We start from the raw sequence: 21,984 nt of genomic DNA, 5'->3' as shown, positions 1-21,984 counted from the left end.
GTGTGTGTAAATGCCTTAAAAAATTGCATACGTATGCCATGAGTGTGTGAGGGAGGTGGGGATCATTCAAGTTTAACCCACGCTACCTGGCCTATACAGTCTGTGTGTGTATGTGTGCGTGCCCGATTACAGTCTGTCACTGCGGAAACTGTCCTCCACCGAAGGGTCAGAGAGCACCATGTCGGGGTCACTGAGCATGTTCAGACCATCCAGGCTCAAGGGCTCGATGCGCAGCTCATCCTCCAGTGGGAAGCTCACCTCCGAGTCGAAACAGTCAGCCATGTTGCCGGCCGACATGGCACTGCTGATGTCCTTGGAATGACTGGGGTTGGAGTCATCTATGGAGGGATGGGGGGGAGAAAAAGGGGGAACGGACAGGTGAGAGAGGATAAAGAGAGGAGGAAGAGAAAGTGGGGAGAGAAGGAGAGACGGATGAAGTTAGTGACTCAAGTCATTGAAACTTCTACTCCTCACAGCCACACACACACTCCCTGGTCTACCAGTCGGTATGATGCTGGACACCCCTCCACCTACCGTACCAGTCGGTTTGATGCTGGACACCCATCCACCTACCGTACCAGTCGGTATGATATTGGGCACCCCTCCACCTACCAGTCGGTATGATATTGGGCACCCCTCCACCTACCAGTCGGTATGATATTGGGCACCCCTCCACCTACCAGTCGGTATGATATTGGGCACCCCTCCACCTACCAGTCAGTATGATATTGGGCACCCCTCCACCTACCAGTCAGTATGATATTGGGCACCCCTCCACCTACCAGTCAGTATGATATTGGGCACCCCTCCACCTACCAGTCAGTATGATATTGGGCACCCCTTCACCTACCAGTCGGTATGATATTGGGCACCCCTACACCTACCAGTCGGTCAGTATGATATTGTGTCCACCTACCAGATATATTGGGCACCCCTCCACCTACCAGTCAGTATGATATTGGGCACCCCTCCACCTACCAGTCAGTATGATATTGGGCACCCCTCAATCTAATAGTCAGTATGATATTGGGCACCCCTCCAATCTAATAGTCAGTATGATATTGGGCACCCCCACCTACCAGTCTATATTGGGCACCCCTCAAGTCAGTATGATATTGGGCACACCTACCAGTCAATCACCCTCAATCTAATAGTCAGTATGATATTGGACACCCCTCAATCTAATAGTCAGTATGATATTGGACACCCCTCAATCTAATAGTCAGTATGATATTGGGCACCCCTCCATCTACCAGTCAGTATGATATTGGGCACCCTCCATCTACCAGTCAGTATGATATTGGGCACCCCTCCACCTACCAGTCAGTATGATATTGGGCACCCCTCAATCTAATAGTCAGTATGATATTGGGCACCCCTCAATCTAATAGTCAGTATGATATTGGACACCCCTCAATCTAATAGTCAGTATGATATTGGACACCCCTCCATCTACCAGTCAGTATGATATTGGGCACCCCTCCACCTACCAGTCAGTATGATATTGGGCACCCCTCCACCTACCAGTCAGTATGATATTGGACACCCCTCCACCTACCAGTCAGTATGAAATTGGGCACCCCTCCACCTACCAGTCAGTATGATATTGGGCACCCCTCCATCTACCAGTCATTATGATATTGGGCACCCCTCCATCTACCAGTCAGTATGATATTGGGCACCCCTCCACCTACCAGTCAGTATGATATTGGGCACCCCTCCATCTACCAGTCAGTATGATATTGGGCACCCCTCCATCTACCAGTCAGTATGATATTGGGCACCCCCACCTCCACCTACCAGTCAGTATGATATTGGGCACCCCTCCACCTACCAGTCAGTATGATATTGGGCACCCCTCCACCTACCAGTCAGTATGATATTGGGCACCCCTCCACCAGTCAGTACCAGTCAGTATGATATTGGGCACCCCTCCACCTACCAGTCAGTATGATATTGGGCACCCCTCCACCTACCAGTCAGTATGATATTGGGCACCCCTCCACCTACCAGTCAGTATGATATTGGGCACCCCTCCACCTACCAGTCAGTATGATATTGGGCACCAGTCAGTATGATATTGGGCACCCCTCCACCTACCAGTCAGTATGATATTGGGCACCCCTCTCCACCTACCAGTCAGTATGATATTGGGCACCCCTCCACCTACCAGTCAGTATGATATTGGGCACCCCTCCACCTACCAGTCAGTATGATATTGGGCACCCCTCCACCTACCAGTCAGTATGATATTGGGCACCCCTCCACCTACCAGTCAGTATGATATTGGGCACCCCTCCACCTACCAGTCAGTATGATATTGGGCACCCCTCCATCTACCAGTCAGTATGATATTGGGCACCCCTCCATCTACCAGTCAGTATGATATTGGGCACCCCTCCACCTACCAGTCAGTATGATATTGGGCACCCCTCCACCTACCAGTCAGTATGATATTGGGCACCCCTCCACCTACCAGTCAGTATGATATTGGGCACCCCTCCATCTACCAGTCAGTATGATATTGGGCACCCCTCCATCTACCAGTCAGTATGATATTGGGCACCCCTCCACCTACCAGTCAGTATGATATTGGGCACCCCTCCACCTACCAGTCAGTATGATATTGGGCACCCCTCCACCTACCAGTCAGTATGATATTGGGCACCCCTCCACCTACCAGTCAGTATGATATTGGGCACCCCTCCACCTACCAGTCAGTATGATATTGGGCACCCCTCCACCTACCAGTCAGTATGATATTGGGCACCCCTCCACCTACCAGTCAGTATGATATTGGGCACCCCTCCACCTACCAGTCAGTATGATATTGGGCACCCCTCCACCTACCAGTCAGTATGATATTGGGCACCCCTCCACCTACCAGTCAGTATGATATTGGGCACCCCTCCACCTACCAGTCAGTATGATATTGGGCACCCCTCCACCTACCAGTCAGATATGATCCATTGGATATTGGGCACCCCTCCACCTACCAGTCAGTATGATATTGGGCACCCCCACCCACCTACCAGTCAGTATGATATTGGGCACCCCTCCACCTACCAGTCAGTATGATATTGGGCACCCCTCCACCTACCAGTCAGTATGATATTGGGCACCCCTCCATCTACCAGTCAGTATGATATTGGGCACCCCTCCACCTACCAGTCAGTATGATATTGGGCACCCCTCCACCTACCAGTCAGTATGATATTGGGCACCCCTCCACCTACCAGTCAGTATGATATTGGGCACCCCTCCACCTACCAGTCAGTATGATATTGGGCACCCCTCCACCTACCAGTCAGTATGATATTGATATTGGCACCCCTCCACCTACCAGTCAGTATGATATTGGGCACCCCTCCACCTACCAGTCAGTATGATATTGGGCACCCCTCCACCTACCAGTCAGTATGATATTGGGCACCCCTCCACCTACCAGTCAGTATGATATTGGGCACCCCTCCACCTACCAGTCAGTATGATATTGGGCACCCCTCCACCTACCAGTCAGTATGATATTGGGCACCCCTCCACCTACCAGTCAGTATGATATTGGGCACCCCTCCATCTACCAGTCAGTATGATATTGGGCACCCCTCCACCTACCAGTCAGTATGATATTGGGCACCCCTCCACCTACCAGTCAGTATGATATTGGGCACCCCTCCACCTACCAGTCAGTATGATATTGGGCACCCCTCCACCTACCAGTCAGTATGATATTGGGCACCCCTCCATCTACCAGTCAGTATGATATTGGGCACCCCTCCATCTACCAGTCAGTATGATATTGGGCACCCCTCCACCTACCAGTCAGTATGATATTGGGCACCCCTCCACCTACCAGTCAGTATGATATTGGGCACCCCTCCACCTACCAGTCAGTATGATATTGGGCACCCCTCTACCAGTCAGTATGATATTGGGCACCCCTCCACCTACCAGTCAGTATGATATTGGGCACCCCTCCACCTACCAGTCATCCACCTACCAGTCAGTATGATATTGGGCACCCCTCCACCTACCAGTCAGTATGATATTGGGCACCCCTCCACCTACCAGTCAGTATGATATTGGTCACCCCTCCACCTACCAGTCAGTATGATATTGGGCACCCCTCCACCTACCAGTCAGTATGATATTGGGCACCCCTCCACCTACCAGTCAGTATGATATTGGGCACCCCTCCACCTACCAGTCAGTATGATATTGGGCACCCTCCACCTACCAGTCAGTATGATATTGGGCACCCCTCCACCTACCAGTCAGTATGATATTGGGCACCCCTCCACCTACCAGTCAGTATGATATTGGGCACCCCTCCACCTACCAGTCAGTATGATATTGGGCACCCCTCCACCTACCAGTCAGTATGATATTGGGCACCCCTCCACCTACCAGTCAGTATGATATTGGGCACCCCTCCACCTACCAGTCAGTATGATATTGGGCACCCCTCCACCTACCAGTCAGTATGATATTGGGCACCCCTCCACCTACCAGTCAGTATGATATTGGGCACCCCTCCACCTACCAGTCAGTATGATATTGGGCACCCCTCCACCTACCAGTCAGTATGATATTGGGCACCCCTCCACCTACCAGTCAGTATGATATTGGGCACCCCTCCACCTACCAGTCAGTATGATATTGGGCACCCCTCCACCTACCAGTCAGTATGATATTGGGCACCCCTCCACCTACCAGTCAGTATGATATTGGGCACCCCTCCACCTACCAGTCAGTATGATATTGGGCACCCCTCCACCTACCAGTCAGTATGATGTTGGGCACCCCTCCACCTACCAGTCAGTCATGATGTTGGGCACCCCTCCACCTACCAGTCACCCCTCCACCTACCAGTCAGTATGATGTTGGGCACCCCTCCACCTACCAGTCAGTATGATATTGGGCACCCCTCCACCTACCAGTCAGTATGATGTTGGGCACCCCTCCACCTACCAGTCAGTATGATGTTGGGCACCCCTCCACCTACCAGTCAGTATGATGTTGGGCACCCCTCCACCTACCAGTCAGTATGATGTTGGGCACCCCTCCACCTACCAGTCAGTATGATGTTGGGCACCCCTCCACTGCAGTTGTAGTTGTTGTTGGGTCTCATCTGCTGCAGCTGGTCCTGCAAGTTGCCGTGGCTCCCACCCAGGCCCATGAGGGCGGCCTGCGAGCAGTATAGGGGCGAGGAAGAGGGTGAGGCCGGGTCGAAACACGAACCGCCTGCAATTTGGCTCATGGCACTCTCCAACATGCTGAACTGGTCCAACTGAAGAGGAGGCAGGAAGAGATAGAGGCAGGAGAGGAGGGATGGGAGGGGAGAGAGAGAAAATAGATAGTGGTGATGGGGGGGGGGGCAAAGGTCAAACACAACCATTACAGATGACCAATCAATAACAAACAACCATTCCAGATGACCAACCAATGACCAAACCAAGCATACTCTTGAGCGGACTTGGTTCACTACTCCACAGCACATGATATATCATAGAACTACAAATATCTGGTTGCCACAATTACACCCCTAAAACTTCTACCCATCAACTAAGACATTTTAAAAGGGATAGTTCTCAAACAATCATTTAGTATTTTGCTCATTAGTCCACTGTTAATACAGTCCCAAAATATTATGCTTGTCAGCAGTCAAGTTTTGAAGAAGAAGCACTTTCTGAACAGTGCAAAAACAGTGCTGATGCGATTTGTGCCATTTTTGAGTAAACTATCCCTTTAATTCACTTTGGCAGGCCTAAACCCATCACTGAACTTAAAAAAAACTTCAGATACTAACTGTGAATGAGGGAATGAAGTCCTTTCCGGAGGATCCTTCTCTAGAGACTTCTCCCCGGTGGTTTACCTGGTAGGACAGTGCCTTGGCCTGGCGACTGGAGAACTGTGGGTCCATGAACGGGTCATTGAAGAACGCCGCCATGTTGTTATGCTGTGGGAAGAAGAGGGAGAGATGGAGAAACGTGGAGATAGATATGGGGGAGCGAAAGATGGAGAGAGAAGAGATGGATTAGGAGGAGACAGATGAAGAGAGAAGAGATGGATTATGAGGAGACAGATGAAGAGAGAGAAGAGATGGATTAGGAGGCAGATGAAGAAAGAAGAGATGGATTATGAGGAGACAGATGAAGAGATGGATTAGGAGACGACAGATGAAGAGAGAGAAGAGATGGATTAGGAGGAGACAGATGAAGAGAGAGAAGAGATGGATTAGGAGGAGACAGATGAAGAAAGAAGAGATGATATTATGAGGAGAAAGATGAGTCAGGCACCCCTCCAGAGAGAAGAGATGGATTAGGAGGAGACAGATGAAGAAAGAGAAGAGATGGATTATGAGGAGAAAGATGAAGAGAGAGAAGAGATGGATTAGGAGACGACAGATGAAGAGAGAGAAGAGATGGATTAGGAGGAGACAGATGAAGAGAGAAGAGATGGATTAGCAGGAGACAGATGAAGAGAGAAGAGATGGATTAGCAGGAGACAGATGAAGAGAGAGAAGAGATGGATTAGGAGGAGTCAGATGAAGAGAGAGAAGATGGATTAGGAGGAGACAGATGACGAGAGAGAAGAGATGGATTAGGAGGAGACAGATGAAGAGATGGATTAGGAGACGACAGATGAAGAGAGAGAAGAGATGGATTAGGAGACGACAGATGAAGAGAGAGAAGAGATGGATTAGGAGGAGACAGATGAAGAGAGAGAAGAGATGGATTAGAGGAGACAGATGAAGAGAGAGAAGAGATGGATTAGGAGGAGACAGATGAAGAGAGAGAAGAGATGGATTAGGAGGAGACAGATGAAGAGAGAAGAGATGGATTAGGAGGAGACAGATGAAGAGAGAGAAGAGATGGATTAGGAGGAGACAGATGAAGAGAGAGAAGAGATGGATTAGGAGGAGACAGATGAAGAGAGAGAAGAGATGGATTAGGAGGAGACAGATGAAGAGAGAGAAGAGAGATGGATTAGCAGGAGACAGATGAAGAGAGAGAAGAGATGGATTAGGAGGAGACAGATGAAGAGAGAAGAGATGGATTAGGAGGAGACAGATGAAGAGAGAGAAGAGATGGATTAGGAGGAGACAGATGAAGAGAGAGATGGATTAGGAGGAGACAGATGAAGAGAGAGAAGAGATGGATTAGGAGGAGACAGATGAAGAGAGAGAAGAGATGGATTAGGAGGAGACAGATGAAGAGAGAGAAGAGATGGATTAGGAGGAGACAGATGAAGAGAGAGAAGAGATGGATTAGGAGGAGACAGATGAAGAGAGAGAAGAGATGGATTAGGAGGAGACAGATGAGAGAGAGAAGAGATGGATTAGGAGGAGACAGATGAAGAGAGAGAAGAGATGGATTATGGAGAGAAGAGATGATGAAGAGATGAGAGAGAAGAGATGGATTAGGAGGAGACAGATGAAGAGAGAGAGAAGAGATGGATTAGGAGGAGACAGATGAAGAGAGAGAAGAGATGGATTAGGAGGAGACAGATGAAGAGAGAGAGAGATGGATTAGGAGAGACAGATGAAGAGAGAAGAGATGGATTAGGAGGAGACAGATGAAGAGAGAAGAGATGGATTAGGAGGAGACAGATGAAGAGAGAAAGAGATGGATTAGGAGGAGACAGATGAAGAGAGAAGAGATGGATTAGGAGGAGAGATGAAGAGAGAGAAGAGATGGATTAGGAGGAGACAGATGAAGAGAGAGAAGAGATGGATTAGGAGGAGACAGATGAAGAGAAGAGATGGATTAGAGGAGACAGATGAAGAGAGAGAAGAGATGGATTAGGAGGAGACAGATGAAGAGAGAGAAGAGATGGATTAGGAGAGACAGATGGAGAGAAAGAGATGGATTAGGAGGAGACAGATGAAGAGAGAGAATGAAGAGATGGATTAGGAGGAGACAGATGAAGAGAGAAGATGGATTAGGAGAGAAGACAGATGAGAGACAGAGAGAAGAGATGGATTAGGAGAGACAGATGAAGAGAGAGAGAAGAGATGGATTAGGAGGAGACAGATTAAGGAGGAGAAGAGATGGATTAGGAGAGAAGATGAAGAGAGAGAAGATGGATTAGGAGGAGACAGATGAAGAGAGAGAAGAGATGGATTAGGAGGAGACAGATGAAGAGAGAGAGATGGATTAGGAGGAGACAGATGAAGAGAGAGAAGAGATGGATTAGGAGGAGACAGATGAAGAGAGAGAAGAGATGGATTAGGAGGAGACAGATGAAGAGAGAGAAGAGATGGATTAGGAGGAGACAGATGAAGAGAGAAGAGATGGATTAGGAGGAGACAGATGAAGAGAGAGAAGAGATTAGGAGACAGATGAGAGAGACAGATGAAGAGAGAGAAGAGGATGGATTAAGAGAGAGAAGAGGAGACAGATGAAGAGAGAGAAGAGATGGATTAGGAGGAGACAGATGAAGAGAGAGAAGAGATGGATTAGGAGGAGACAGATGAAGAGAGAAGAGATGGATTAGGAGGAGAAGATGAAGAGAAGAGATGGATTAGAGATGGATTAGGAGGAGACAGATGAAGAGAGAGAAGAGATGGATTAGGAGACGACAGATGAAGATGGATTAGGAGGAGACAGATGAAGAGAGAGAAGAGATGGATTAGGAGGAGACAGATGAAGAGAGAGAAGAGATGGATTAGGAGGAGACAGATGAAGAGAGAGAAGAGATGGATTAGGAGGAGACAGATGAAGAGAGAGAAGAGGTGGATTAGGAGACGACAGAATGGACAGTGCTCTGGGAGTTTAGTTACCAGGTCTAATGCAGTGATTTACCAAGTTAGTAACATTTAGCTACCTACAAATGGCTCTAATAGAGCATCGCTACCATTTAGTGCATTTCTTTTGAGCCCTACCCATAAGGCTCTGGTTAGAAGTAGTGCACTGTGTAGGGAATAGGGTTCCATTTGTGATGTAACCAAGGATGTTTTTAGTCCTTTTGAATTTGGGTCTGCTTCCTTCCTTCCACGAATTTGGTGTTTATCAACCACAGACTACAGAGTTAGACAAATAACATTTGGGTTCCAGGAAATGGTTGAGTCTAGTCTGTCTGTCTGTCTGTCTGTCTGTCTGTCTGTCTGTCTGTCTGTCTGTCTGTCTGTCTGTGTGTCTGTGTGTCTGTCTGTCTGTCTGTCTGTCTGTCTGTCTGCAAAGTCTGTCTGTCTGTCTGTGTGTGTGTGTGTGTGTGTGTGTGTGTATGTGTGTGTGGTGGGATTCGAGATGGTCAGTGACCTGTGTGGATGGATATAGGTCTGCAGTTTGGGTCCAGGGTGTCTCCCCCTTTGAAGAGGGGGATGACTGTGTCCTTGGGGTGTGTGTTGAACAGGCTGGTAATAGGGGTTGCTGTGTGATAGTAGCGGGTCCAGATGTGCTGTTTGTGGGTCCAGGTGTTGCAGCTGCTATCTGGATTTGTGTGTGGAGAGGCTTGGGTGAGGCTGGGGCGGAGCTGTGTGGCCGAGGTGTGTGGCCAGCCGTGTGAGTGTGCTTATTGTGTTTTGTGTGTGTGTGTGTGTGTGTGGGCAGCTGTGTCTTGTTCTCCATGGACTTCACAGTGTCCCAGAACTGCGGAGTTGTGTGCAAACTGCCTGAAGAAGCTGGCCTTAGCTTTCCTGACTGACTGCGTGTGTGTGTGTGTGTGTGGAGTGGTACTGAAGCAGAATAATATCCCTGTCTCCTTATCAGAGCACGCCAACAGTCTCTGACATTAGACACTAGGCCAGCAACAGAAGTGTATGAGACATACAACATTGGGGCAAAGACTCAGAGATACTATCTGCATATACAAGTGTTTCCCTAAATGGATACACTGTTCAAAGGGATGATTTCTCAACTAATCCAGGCTGTAGTACATTTCTCTAGACAGTTTTTGGATATGTATTTGGCTTTAGAACATAGACATATCCAGACACACAGACAAACACTTACACCAGAGTTGAAGTCCAGAGAGATGTTCTGCAGAGGGGACACTGGCTGCTGTTGATGATGATGATGACGTTGTTGCTGGCGTTGTTGTTGTTGCCCCATTGAATGCTGGGACTGTTGGTGTAGCTGTTGGTAGAGAGGGTAGGGAGGGGGAGGCTCCATTGGTAAGCTGCTGGTGTCCAAGGCAACCCCCTGAAAAAAAGACGAAAAGAAAGAGGGAGGGTTAGAGGGAGAGAGGGTGGGAGGGAGGGTTAGAGGGAGAGAGGGTGGGAGGGAGGGTTAGAGGGGGACGGGTGGGAGGGAGGGTTAGAGGGAGAGATGGTGGGAGGGAGGGTTAGAGGGAGAGAGGGAGGGTTAGAGGGAGAGATGGTGGGAGGGAGGGTTAGAGGGAGAGAGGGAGGGTTAGAGGGAGAGATGGTGGGAGGGAGGGTTAGATGGAGAGAGGGAGGGAGGGATGGTTAGAGGGAGAGAAGGTGGGAGGGAGGGTTACAGGGAGAGAGGGTGGGAGGGAGGGTTAGAGGGAGGGGGATGGGGAGAGATGGTGGGAGGGAGGGTTAGATGGAGAGAGGGAGGGAGGGATGGTTAGGGAGGGGTTACAGGGAGAGAGGGTGGGAGGGAGGGTTAGAGGGAGAGAAGGTGAGGGGTGGGAGGGGTTAGAGGGAGAGAGGGTGGGAGGGGGTTAGGGTTAGAGGGTGGGAGGGTGGGAGGGGGTTAGAGGGAGAGAGGGTGGGAGGGAGGGTTAGAGGGAGAGAGGGTGGGAGGGAGGGTTAGAGGGTGGGAGGGGGTGGGAGGGTTAGAGGGTGGGAAGGAGGGAGGGGGAGGGGGGGGGTTAGAGGGAGAGAGGGTGGGAGGGAGGGTTAGAGGGAGAGGGTGGGAGGGAGGGTTAGGGTGGGAGGGAGGGTTAGAGGGAGAGGGGGTGGGAGGGGGGTTGGAGGGAGAGAGGGTGGGAGGGGGTTAGAGGGAGAGAGGGTGGGGTCATGTCAGATTTAAGAAAAGGAGAACGGAGGGATGCAATTAGAGTAATCAAAAGATGCACTAGTATTTGGCTGCGTATCAGGTTAGCCTTAAACCACTGAGGACTTTCCCCAAAAACACCGTATACATGAAGTTGCCATGTTGCCCTCCCAACAAGGGGTTTCTAACCTCAAGGGTCTTTCCTGGTTATAGGAAGAAAGGGCTCGACATTCTCACTGGCCTACGGACCAGGGAGGATTTGGACACCATGTGGGCTAGTCAATCATCCACGCCAATGGTCCACTTGGGCTACTGAAAGCATCATGATAAAGGTCATCTGCAGTCTATAAAATCTACTAATAAATAAAACACTTCATAAATGTAAATAAATCCATCTAAATTTAAACTTAAATCTATTTGTATTTTTATTTATTATTATATAAAAAATAAAAAAACTGATTCCCAAAACTGTTAGTTTGCTAGTTTGTGTATCTTATAGCATGCAGTTATGCACACAGTTCGAGCTAAATATCACCTACTTGTTGGCCAGCAAGAAATCCGTTTAGCACAGAACTCTCAAACTCTGACAGCAGTTTGAGCTTTAACCCAACCCCTCTGAAAGACCCTCATACAGTTGAAGTTGGAAGTTCACATACACTTAGGTTGGAGTCATTAAAACTTGTTTTTCAACCACTCCACAAATTTCTTGTTAACAAACTATAGTTTTTGGCAAGTCGGTTAGGACATCTACTTTGTGCATGACACAAGTAATTTTTCCAACAATTGTTTACAGACAGATTATTTCACTTATAATTCGCTGTATCATAATTCCAGTGGGTCAGAAATGTACATACACTTAGATGATTGTGCCTTTAAACAGCTTAGAAAATTCCAGAAAATTATGTCATGGCTTTAGAAGCTTCTGATAGGTTAATTGACATAATTTGTCAATTGGAGGTGTGCCTGTGGATGTATTTCAAGGCCTACCTTCAAACTCTGTGCCTCTTTGCTTGACATCATGGGGAAATCAAAATAAATAAGCCAAGGCCTCAGAAAATAATTTGTAGACCTCCATAAGTCTGGTTCATCCTTGGAAGTAATTTCCAAACGCCTGAAGGTACCACGTTCATCTGTACAAACAATAGTACGCAAGTATAAACACCATGGGACCACGCAGCCATCATACCGCTCAGGAAGGAGATGCATTCTGTCTCCTAGAGATAAAAGTACTTTGGTGCGAAAAGTGCAAATCAATCCCAGAACAACAGCAAAGGACATTGTGAAGATGCTGGCAGAAACAGGTACAAAACTATCTATATCCACAGTAAAAACATGTCCTATATCAATATAACTTGAAAGGCTGCTCAGCAAGGAAGAAGTCACTGCTCCAAAACCGCCATAAAAAAGCCAGACGGTTTGCAACTGCACATGGGGACAAAGATCCTACATTTTAGGGAAATGTCCTCTGGTCTGATGAAACAAAAATAGAACTGTTTGGCCATAATGACCATTGTTATGTTTGGAGGAAAAGGAGGAGGCTTGCAAGCCGAAGAACACCATCCCAACCGTGAAGCACAGGGGTGGCAGCATCATGTTGTGGGGGTGCTTTGCTGAAGGAGGGACAGGTGCACTTCACAAAATAGATGGCATCATGAGGAGGAAAATGATGTGGATATATTGAAGCAACATCTCAAGACATCAGTCAGGAAGTTAAAGCTTGGTCGCAAATGGGTCTTCCAAATGGACAATGACCCCAAGCATACTTCCAAAGTTGTGGCAAAATGGCTTAAGGACAACAAAGTCAAGGTATTGGAGTGACCATCACAAAGCCCTGACCTCAATCCTATAGAAAATGTGTGGGCAGAACTGAACAGGCGTGTGAGAGCAAGGAGGCCTACAAACCTGACTCAGTTACACCAGCTCTGTCAGGAGGAAAATTCACCCAACTTATTGTGGGAAGCTTGTGGAAGGCTACCTGAAACGTTTGACCCAAGATAAACAATTTAAAGGCAATGCTACCAAATACTAATTGAGTGTATGTAAACTTCTGACCCACTGGGAATGTGATGAAAGAAATAAAAGCTGAAATCATTCTCTATTATTCTGACATTTCACATTCTTAAAATAAAGTGTCATCCTAACTGACCTAAGACTAGGATTAAAATGTCAGGAATTGTGAAAAACTGAGTTTAAATGTATTTGGCATATGTAAACTTCTGACCTCAACAGTATACAGGTTGGAGTGGTTTGAGCAGGGGGCTGCCACACTGGACACCCGTGAAGCAGTTGTTTTGGGGGGTTAAGTGCCTTGAGTAATGGCACAGCGGCAGGATTTGATACCTCCAGTTGCCAGTTCACTTCCTGACAGATTTTTTCAGTCAGACCCGGGATTCGAACTGGCAACCGGTTGCTGGCTTGCCTGTCTAACCGGGGAAAGCGAGCTAAGTAAGTAGTGAGGTGTGTGTGTGTCTGTGTATTGCGAAGGCAAGTATGACTAAAAACGTCCCCTTTTCAGGACCCTGTAATTCAAAGATAATTTGTAAAAATCAAAATAACTTCACATATTGTCATTGTAAAGGGTTTAAATACTGTTTCCCATGCTTGTTCAATGAACAATTAATGAACATGCACCTGTGGAACGGTCATTAAGACACTAACAGCTTACAGACAGTAGGCAATTAAGGTCACAGTAATGAAACGGTCATTAAGACACTAAAAGAGGCCTTTCTACTGACTCCGAAAAACACCAAAAGAAAGATGCCCAGGGTCCCTGCTCATTTGCGTGAACGTGCCTTAGGCATGCTGCAATGAGGCATGAAGACTGCAGATGTGGCCAGGGAAATAAATTGCGATGCCTAAGACAGCGCTACAGGGAGACAGGCTGGACAGCTGATCATCCTCGCAGTGGCAGACCAGGGGTAACACCTGCACAGGATCAGTACATCCGAACATCACACCTGCAGACAGGTACAGGATGGCAACAACTGCCCGAGTTACACCAGGAACACACAATCCCTCCATCAGTACTCAGACTGTCTGCAATAGGCTGAGAGAGGCTGGACTGAGGGCTTGTAGGCCTGTTGTAAGGCAGGTCCTCAACAGACATCACCGGCAACAACAACGCCTATGGGCACAAACCCACAGTCGCTGGACCAGACAGGGCTGGCAAAAAGTGCTCTTCACTGACGAGTCGAGGTTTTGTCCCACCAGGGGTGATGGTCAGATTCACGTTTATTGTCGAGGGAATGAGCGTTACACCGAGGCCTGTACTCTGGAGTGGGATCAATTTGGAGGTAGAGGGTCCGTCATGGTCTGGGGCGGTGTGTCACAGCATCATCAGACTGAGCTTGTTGTCTTGCAGGCAATCTCAACACTGTGCGTTACAGGGAAGACATCCTCCTCCCTCATGTGGTAACCTTCCTGCAGGCTCATCCTGACCCTCCAGCATGACAATGACACCAGCCATACTGCTCGTTCTGTGCGTGATTTCATGCAAGACAGGCCATGGCCAGCAAAGAGCCGGGAGCTCAAACCATTGAGCACGTCTGGGACCTGTTGGATCGGAGGGTGAGGGCTAGAGCCATGTCCCCCAGAAATGTCTGGGAACTTGCAGGTGCCTTGGTGGAAGAGTGGGGTAACATCTCACAGCAAGAACTGGCAAATCTGGTGCAGTCCAATGAGGAGGAGATGCACTGCAGGACTTAATGCAGCTGGTGGCCACACCAGATACTGACTGTTACTTTTGATTTTGACCCCCCTTTGTTCAGGGACACATTATTCCATTTCTATTAGTCACATGTCTATGAAACTTGTTCAGTTTATGTCTCATTTGTTGAATCTTGTTATGTTCATACAAGTATTTACACATGTTAAGTTTGCTGAAAATAAATGCAGTTGACAGTGAGAGGGCGTTTCTTTTTTTCCCCTGAGTTTTTGTGTGTGTACCTGTGTGATGGGGGACAGTGAGGGGGACATTGTGGGAGACAGCTGCTTGGAAAGCCCCCGCCGTTGCTCGGTGCCGGGTGACAGAGTGAGGGGGCTGATGGGAGCCGGGCGGCGGCGAGGCGAGCTGCTCATGGTTCCCTGCGGAGGGTTGGAGAGGGACGTCAGACGGAGGGACGAGTGGATGGAGGGATTGCTGAGGGACGAGTGCAGCTGGGAGTTTTGGAGAGAGTTCTGGATGGAAGGATTGCTCAGAGAGGACGAGAGACCTAGAAGAAGGAAGGGACAGAAGGCTTTTGAGTCACACATTCAGACCACAGACTATTATTAACAGTTTGGAGTATTTAATTCCCATTTCCTAATGTCCCTCCTCTGCACCAGGTCATGGATCAGTAGTATGCAGCATTGTTATCAGGTGTGCCTACACACACTGTAGTCATTTAGCAAAGAGACAGGCCCAATGCTCTTAACAGCTAGTCTACCGCACGCACGCACGCACGCACACACACACACACACACACACACACACACACACGTTCTATTAAATACAAAGATCTCCACACACTGATTCATCAGAGGAAGAATTGATTTAAACATTTTTTACTTATTTTTGTGATTGCTTCCATTTCTGAATGGTTTGTATTATAGCACTATGTGCAAATGCATTTCATCATGCCAATAAACTCATTATGGTTTTTAAAGTGGCAATCTACGATTACTACATCAAGTTTTGGACATTTAAATAATAACATATAGCCATTGATTATTGAAGAATATACTTCAAATTATAAATGCCTGTTTAACCCTATCAAAACCCCAAATATAAGCTTAAACAAATTAATTGAAAACAAGCACTGTATAGCATCATTTTGCGCTTATATCCTTAGCGCTCTCTATGAATTTGAGTGTTACACTCATCCAGCCCCAGCACTAGCTGGTTAACCAAAAAAGTGTCAGGGTGATGCTTTGCTTTTGTTTGAACTGCAGATTGCCTGATTAAATAAAGGGAAGCATCATTGGTTTGACATTAACTGCAAGGAGGAGAGAACAGTGCTGCTTGGTTAAAAGGAGTCTTGTGAGACGCAAGATAATGTGGATGTTATGTCTGCATTCGGTTTTCCAATCCCCACCCAGATACACACACAGGACCCCATTTGTTAATATCCCAACAATCAGAGAAGGAGAGAGAGAGAGGGTCAGGAAGAGAGAGAGGGTCAGAGAGCGAGGGTTCGAGAGAGAGAGGGTTAGAGAGGGTCCGAGAGAGAGTGGGTCAGAGAGAGAGAGAGAGAGAGAGAGAGAGAGAGAGAGAGAGAGAGAGAGAGAGAGAGAGAGAGAGAAAGCGAGAGAGGGTCAGAGAGAAAGCGAGAGAGGGTCAGAGAGAAAGCGAGAGAGGGTCAGAGAGAAAGCGAGAGAGGGTCAGAGAGAAAGCGAGAGAGGGTCAGAGAGAAAGCGAGAGAGGGTCAGAGAGAAAGCGAGAGAGGGTCAGAGAGAAAGCGAGAGAGGGTCAGAGAGAAAGCGAGAGAGGGTCAGAGAGAAAGCGAGAGAGGGTCAGAGAGAAAGCGAGAGGGTCAGAGAGAAAGCGAGAGGGTCAGAGAGAAAGCGAGAGGGTCAGAGAGAAAGTGAGAGAGAGAGAGAGAAAGTGAGAGAGAGAGAGGGTCCGAGAGAAAGCGAGAGAGAAAGAGGGTCAGAGAGAGAGCGAGAGAGAGAGGGTCAGAGAGAGAGCGAGAGTCAGAAAGAGAGCGAGAGAGAGAGGGGTCAGAGCGAGAGAGGGTCAGAACGCGAGAGAGGGTCAGAGCGAGAGAGGGTCAGAGCGAGAGAGGGTCAGAGAAAAAGGGTCAGAGAAAAAAGGGTCAGAGAGAGAGCGAGAGAAAGAGAGGGTCAGAGAGAGAGCGAGAGAGAGAGAGAGGGCCAGAGAGAGAGGGTCAGAGAGAGAGCGAGAGGGCCCGAGAGAGAGAGGAGAGAGCGAGAGGGCGAGAGAGAGAGAGAGAGCGAGAGGGAGAGAGAGAGAGAGAGAGAGAGAGAGAGAGAGAGAGCGAGAGGGCCCGAGAGAGAGAGCCCGAGAGAGAGAGAGCGAGAGGGCCGAGAGAGAGCGCGAGAGGGTACGAGAGAGTGCGCGAGAGGGTACGAGAGAGTGCGCGAGAGGGTACGAGAGAGAGCGCGAGAGGGTACGAGAGAGAGCGCGAGAGGGTACGAGAGAGAGCGCGAGAGGGTACGAGAGAGAGCGCGAGAGGGTACGAGAGAGAGCGCGAGAGGGTACGAGAGAGAGCGCGAGAGGGTACGAGAGAGAGCGCGAGTACACAAGAGCGAGAGGATTTCGAGAGAGCGAGAGGGTTTCGAGAGAGCGAGAGGGTTTCGAGAGAGCGAGAGGGTTTCGAGAGAGCGAGAGGGTTTGAGAGAGCGAGAGGGTTTGAGAGAGCGAGAGGGTTTGAGAGAGCGAGAAGGTTTGAGAGAGCTAGAGGGTTTGAGAGAGAGGAGTGATTGGATAGTGGTAGATTTCAGAGGGAGGAGGGTTGGATAAAGACATCCCTCTATATTCACTTTACTCTCCCTTCAAACCACTAAAAGGCTATTAACATAATTTTCACAATATTATTCCAACCACAGTGTGGAAATATATATAAATCACAGGAAAATCCCATTTTTTTTGGCACTGGGCCTTTAATGCCTTTTTTTGTAAATATATTTTTATATTAAATCATGTGGTTCAGAAAACTCCCAATGTGAAGGTCTTGGCTTGCTGGCCCTTGTTTTATTATTATTGAGAATGACTCTCTGACCTAGCCTGGAGGCATCCTCAGCCTCGCACCAGATCATCAGCAAACAGTAGACATTTGACTTCAGATTCTAGTAGGGTGAGGCCGGGTGCTGCAGACTGTTCTAGTGCCTTGGCCAATTTCAGGCTGTATCACTGTAAAATGCCTCTCTCCACCACTGGGTCAGAAAACTAACATCCTCTCTCTCCTCCTCCCTCCACCCATCCTCTCCTTCTCCTCCTCCCTCCCTCCATCCTCTCCTCCTCCCTGCATCTATCCATCCTCTCCTCCTCTCTCTCTCCTCCTCCCTGCATCCATCCATCCTCTCCTCCTCTCCTCTCCTCCTCCCTCCATCCATCCATCCTCCTCCCTCCATCTTCTCCTACTGCACAGAACCAACTTGGACTCGGCTCTACACCCGAGTGCCATGAACCCCCAGGATCCCTTTCACATAAACCAGCAGATGGGCCGAGGGCCCCCCCAGCGCACCGGGTGAGGACACACAGCATCTGCACACATACAAACATCTACACACACGCTGTGTTGAGAAAGGATTCACACCCCTTTACTTTTTCCACATTTTGTTGTTACAGCCTGAATTTAACATGGATTCAATTGAGATTTTGTGTCACTGGCCATAATGTGAAAGTAGAATTGTGTTTTAAGAAATGTTAACAAATGAATTGACAATGGAAAGCTGAAATGACTTCAGTCAATAAGTATTCAACCCCTTCGTTATAGAAAGCCTAAATAAGTTCAGGAGTAAAAATTGTCTTAACAAGTCACATAATAAGTTGCATGGACTGAAAAAACGTGAAAAAACGTGTTTAACATGATTTTTTATAATGACTACCTCATCTCTGTATAATTATCTGTAAGGTCCCTCAGTTGAGCAGTGAATTTAAAACAGATTCAACCACAAAGACCATGGAGGTTTTCCAATGCCTTGCAAAGAAGGGCACCTATTGGTAGATGGGTAAACAAAAACAAAATAAGAAGACATTGTGGATATCTCTTTGAGCATGGTGAAGTTAATAATTACACTTTGGATGGTGTTACTAACTCAGTTGACGGAGAGGAAGGAAACCGTTTAGGTATTTCACCACGAGGCCAATAGTGACTTTAAAACAGTTAGAGTAATGGCTGTGATAGGAGAAAACTAAGGATGGATCAACATTGTAGTTACTTCACAATACTAACCTAAATGACAGAGTGAAAAGAAGAAAGCCTGTACAGAACACAACTACTCCAAAATATTTGTATTCTGTTTGCAATATGGGACTAAAAAGTAAAACTGCAAAAAATCTTGCAAAGAAATTAACTTTATGTCCTGAATGTTAGTTGCAAATCCAGCACAACACATTCCTGAGTACCACTCCTCATATGTTGAAGCAAGGCGGTGGCTCCATCATGTTATGGGTATGCTTGTCATCAGCAAGGACTAGGGAGTTTTTTAGGATAAAAACTAAACTGAGTAGAGCTAAGCTAAAGCAAAACCCTACAACAAAACCTGGCTAAGTCTGCTTACCAACAGACACCGGGAGACAAATTCACCTTTCAGCAGGACAATAACATCTACACTGGAGTTGGTTACCAAGACAACATGGAATGTTTCTGATTCAAAAAACTATTTGGCAGAGCATGAAGAATTTAGAAAAAAAGAATGGGAAAATATTGTACAATGCAGGTATGCACTGCTCTTACAGACTTACCCAGAAAGACTCACAGCTGATTCTAACATGTAGGGGTGGGAATACTTATGGAAATGCAACATTTCTATATTTAATTGATCTGATAATTTCTTTGTCAGTGGGCAAACGTACAAAATCAGCAGGGAATCAAATACTTTTTTCCCTCACTGTATGTACGTGTCTGTGCCTGGTTTCACATGAGTGCACACAGACAAAAGACCCATCCCCACACTCCCACAGTACATACATTCACACCCATCTCTAGGCCTTTACTTAACCGTATTGGAGGAAAAGGTCCATGGTCCCTCCCTTTTGAGGTTCTTATCCAATGAGTTTAGAGGAGAAGATGAGAGGAAAGATGAATTGAGAAAAATCCACCCCCTCCCCCACCCCAAACACACACCTCCTTCAGTCCAGCCTCCCTGGTGATTCCCTATGCCTAGGTGCATCATGGCGGCGGGCAGGTTGCCTGTGCTGCTGCCCCCGCTCAGGTTGGGGTGGTAGCCCCCCCCTCCGTGGTGCCCGTCGTCTGGGTCCAGGGGTGTGGGCAGCGGTGAGGGGAAGTGCAGGTTACTGAGGTCTGGCAGGGAACCGCCCGTGTTCAACGAGCCCTGGTAGTTGGAGAGGCCCGCGTTCTGCTCTGGAGACGGGAATATACTGAGGACAAGACGGGAGAGAAAACCAATTATGAAGTGGATTTTAAAAGGGAAACGTTAAATATGCATCTGGATGGGTAGAGGGGAGAAGGTCAGCGTTTTTTGTCATGAATCTTGTTCTGGAAGCAGCTCTGCAGAGCAGTCACTAGATGGCACAGCCACAAAGTAATAAAATCAGATTTTAAACCCAACGCTAACATTAACCACACCGCTAACCCTAATGCCTAACCTTAACCTTAAATGAATGAATTTTTACAATATACCCAATTTTGACTTTGAAGCTGGCCTATCGAAGGGAAAACCGCTAAGTTCTGAACAAGACTCATGACAAACATCAATGTGCTCGAAGGGAGGGAATGTAACATCTGTGACATACTTTTGGGCGGAGTTATGGCCTTTTTTGTTGTGTGGCTAAGGCATTGTATTTTTTATTGATTTATTTCACCTTTATTTAACCAGGTAGGCTAGTGGAGAACAAGTTCTCATTTGCAACTGCGACCTGGCCAAGATAAAGCAAAGCAGTTCGACACATACAACAACACAGAGTTACACATGGAATAAACAAACATACAATCAACAATACAGTAGAAAAATCTATATACAGCATGTGCCAATAAGGTAGGATAAGAGAGGTAAGGCAATAAATAGGCCTTGGTGGCAAAGTAATTACAATATAGCAATTAAACACTGGAATGGTAGGATGTGCAGAAGATGAATGTGCAAGTAGAGATACTGGGGTGCAAAGGAGCAAGACAAATAAATAAATAAATACAGTATGGGGATTAGGTAGATTGGATAGGCTATTTACAGATGACCTATGTACAGGTGCAGTGATCTGCTCTGACAGCTGGTGCTTAAAGCTAGTGAGGGAGGTAAGAGTCTCCAGCTTCAGATATTTTTGCCGTTCGTTCCAGTCATTGGCAGCAGAGAACTGGAAGGAGAGGCGGCCAAAGGAAGAATTGGCTTTGGGGGTGACCAGTGAGATATACCTGCTGGAGCGCGTGCTATGAGTGGGTGCTGCTATGGTGACCAGTGAGCTGAGATAAGGCGAAGCTTTACCTAGCAAAGACTTATAGATGACCTGGAGTCAGTGGGTTTGGCGACAAATATGAAGGTCGCAGTGGTGGGTAGTATATGGGGCCTTGGTGACAAAACGGATGGGAATGTGATAGACTACATCCAATTTGTTGAATAGAGTGTTGGAGGCATATTGTGTAAATGACATCGCCTGAAGTCGAGGATCAGTAGGATGATCAGTTTTACGAGGGTATGTTTGACAGCATGAGTGAAGGATGCTTTGTTGCGAAATAGGAAGCCGATTCTAGATTTAATTTTGGATTGGAGATGCTTAATGTGAGTCTGGAAGAAGAGTTTACAGTCTCACCAGACACCTAGGTATTTGTAGTTGTCCACATATTCTAAGTGAAATATACAAAAAAAAATGTTATCAATAATAGCATTGGTGAGAAGTAATATTTGTATGTGGAAAACCATGTTTGTGAGTGGACTTCCCCTTTAAATGTACCAGCAAGTGAACATTTGCATCCCTGTTCATTCAAGCCCTCAGTGAGATAACAGACTCACTGCTCTATAGTAGTGACCAGCAGCCCACTGTACTGCACTGCTAGACCCAACAAACACACAAAATGTTGAAAGAATATGTTGATACAGACATCCACAATGTTGACACATACACACACAATGTTGACAGACTATGTTGACACGCACATCCACAATGTTGACACACACACACACACACACACACACACACACACACACACACACACACACACACACACACACACACACACACACACACACACACACACACACATATATATGGATCACATCCCAGTCTTTCTCCCTCTCTGACATCTGTCATTGAGAATCACAAACAACTTGGCTCATAATGATGACTGATTGTTGTTTAAACATAGTGCCCTGTATGAGTGGATGGAAGATGGATCCTGAAGACTCACTTGATTCCAGGCACTTCACAGGATTTGGGCCGTGATGAGAGGGATTGAACCTATAA

The 21,984-nt window shown here is 47.4% G+C and overlaps 1 protein-coding gene and 1 long non-coding RNA gene across 5 annotated transcripts in view; both read right to left on the bottom strand.

Moving 5' to 3' along the window:
• Positions 1 to 21,984, bottom strand: part of crtc3 (CREB regulated transcription coactivator 3) — a 94,480-nt gene that overhangs the window by 2,981 nt on the left and 69,515 nt on the right. Inside the window, exons 9-15 of the mRNA XM_052515963.1 lie at positions 21,929 to 21,978; positions 19,697 to 19,950; positions 14,853 to 15,118; positions 9,957 to 10,145; positions 5,810 to 5,959; positions 5,039 to 5,290; positions 1 to 435 (exon numbers count right to left, since the gene is read on the bottom strand). The exon at positions 1 to 435 is cut by the window's left edge and continues 2,981 nt beyond it. Coding sequence (XP_052371923.1) covers positions 127 to 435; positions 5,039 to 5,290; positions 5,810 to 5,959; positions 9,957 to 10,145; positions 14,853 to 15,118; positions 19,697 to 19,950; positions 21,929 to 21,978 — 1,470 coding nt within the window. The 3' untranslated portion in view covers positions 1 to 126. The remainder of the gene's footprint in view (positions 436 to 5,038; positions 5,291 to 5,809; positions 5,960 to 9,956; positions 10,146 to 14,852; positions 15,119 to 19,696; positions 19,951 to 21,928; positions 21,979 to 21,984) is intronic.
• Positions 1,154 to 3,896, bottom strand: LOC127928724 (uncharacterized). 4 transcript variants are annotated; one of them, XR_008132007.1, is made up of 6 exons: positions 3,714 to 3,896; positions 3,544 to 3,645; positions 3,097 to 3,198; positions 2,235 to 2,540; positions 1,317 to 1,758; positions 1,154 to 1,249 (listed from the first exon to the last, which is right to left on the bottom strand). It is a non-coding gene; the product is annotated as an uncharacterized LOC127928724 (long non-coding RNA). The 4 variants fall into 4 exon arrangements; XR_008132005.1 differs by having other exon boundaries at positions 3,544 to 3,896; XR_008132008.1 differs by having other exon boundaries at positions 2,235 to 2,438; positions 3,097 to 3,130; positions 3,544 to 3,896.

The sequence above is a fragment of the Oncorhynchus keta genome, unplaced genomic scaffold (assembly GCF_023373465.1).
Source record: "Oncorhynchus keta strain PuntledgeMale-10-30-2019 unplaced genomic scaffold, Oket_V2 Un_scaffold_3531_pilon_pilon, whole genome shotgun sequence".
NCBI classification, from domain to species: Eukaryota; Metazoa; Chordata; class Actinopteri; order Salmoniformes; family Salmonidae; genus Oncorhynchus; species Oncorhynchus keta.
Note: the sequence above shows the minus strand (reverse complement) of the source record. Positions and strands in the feature narration are given on the sequence as shown.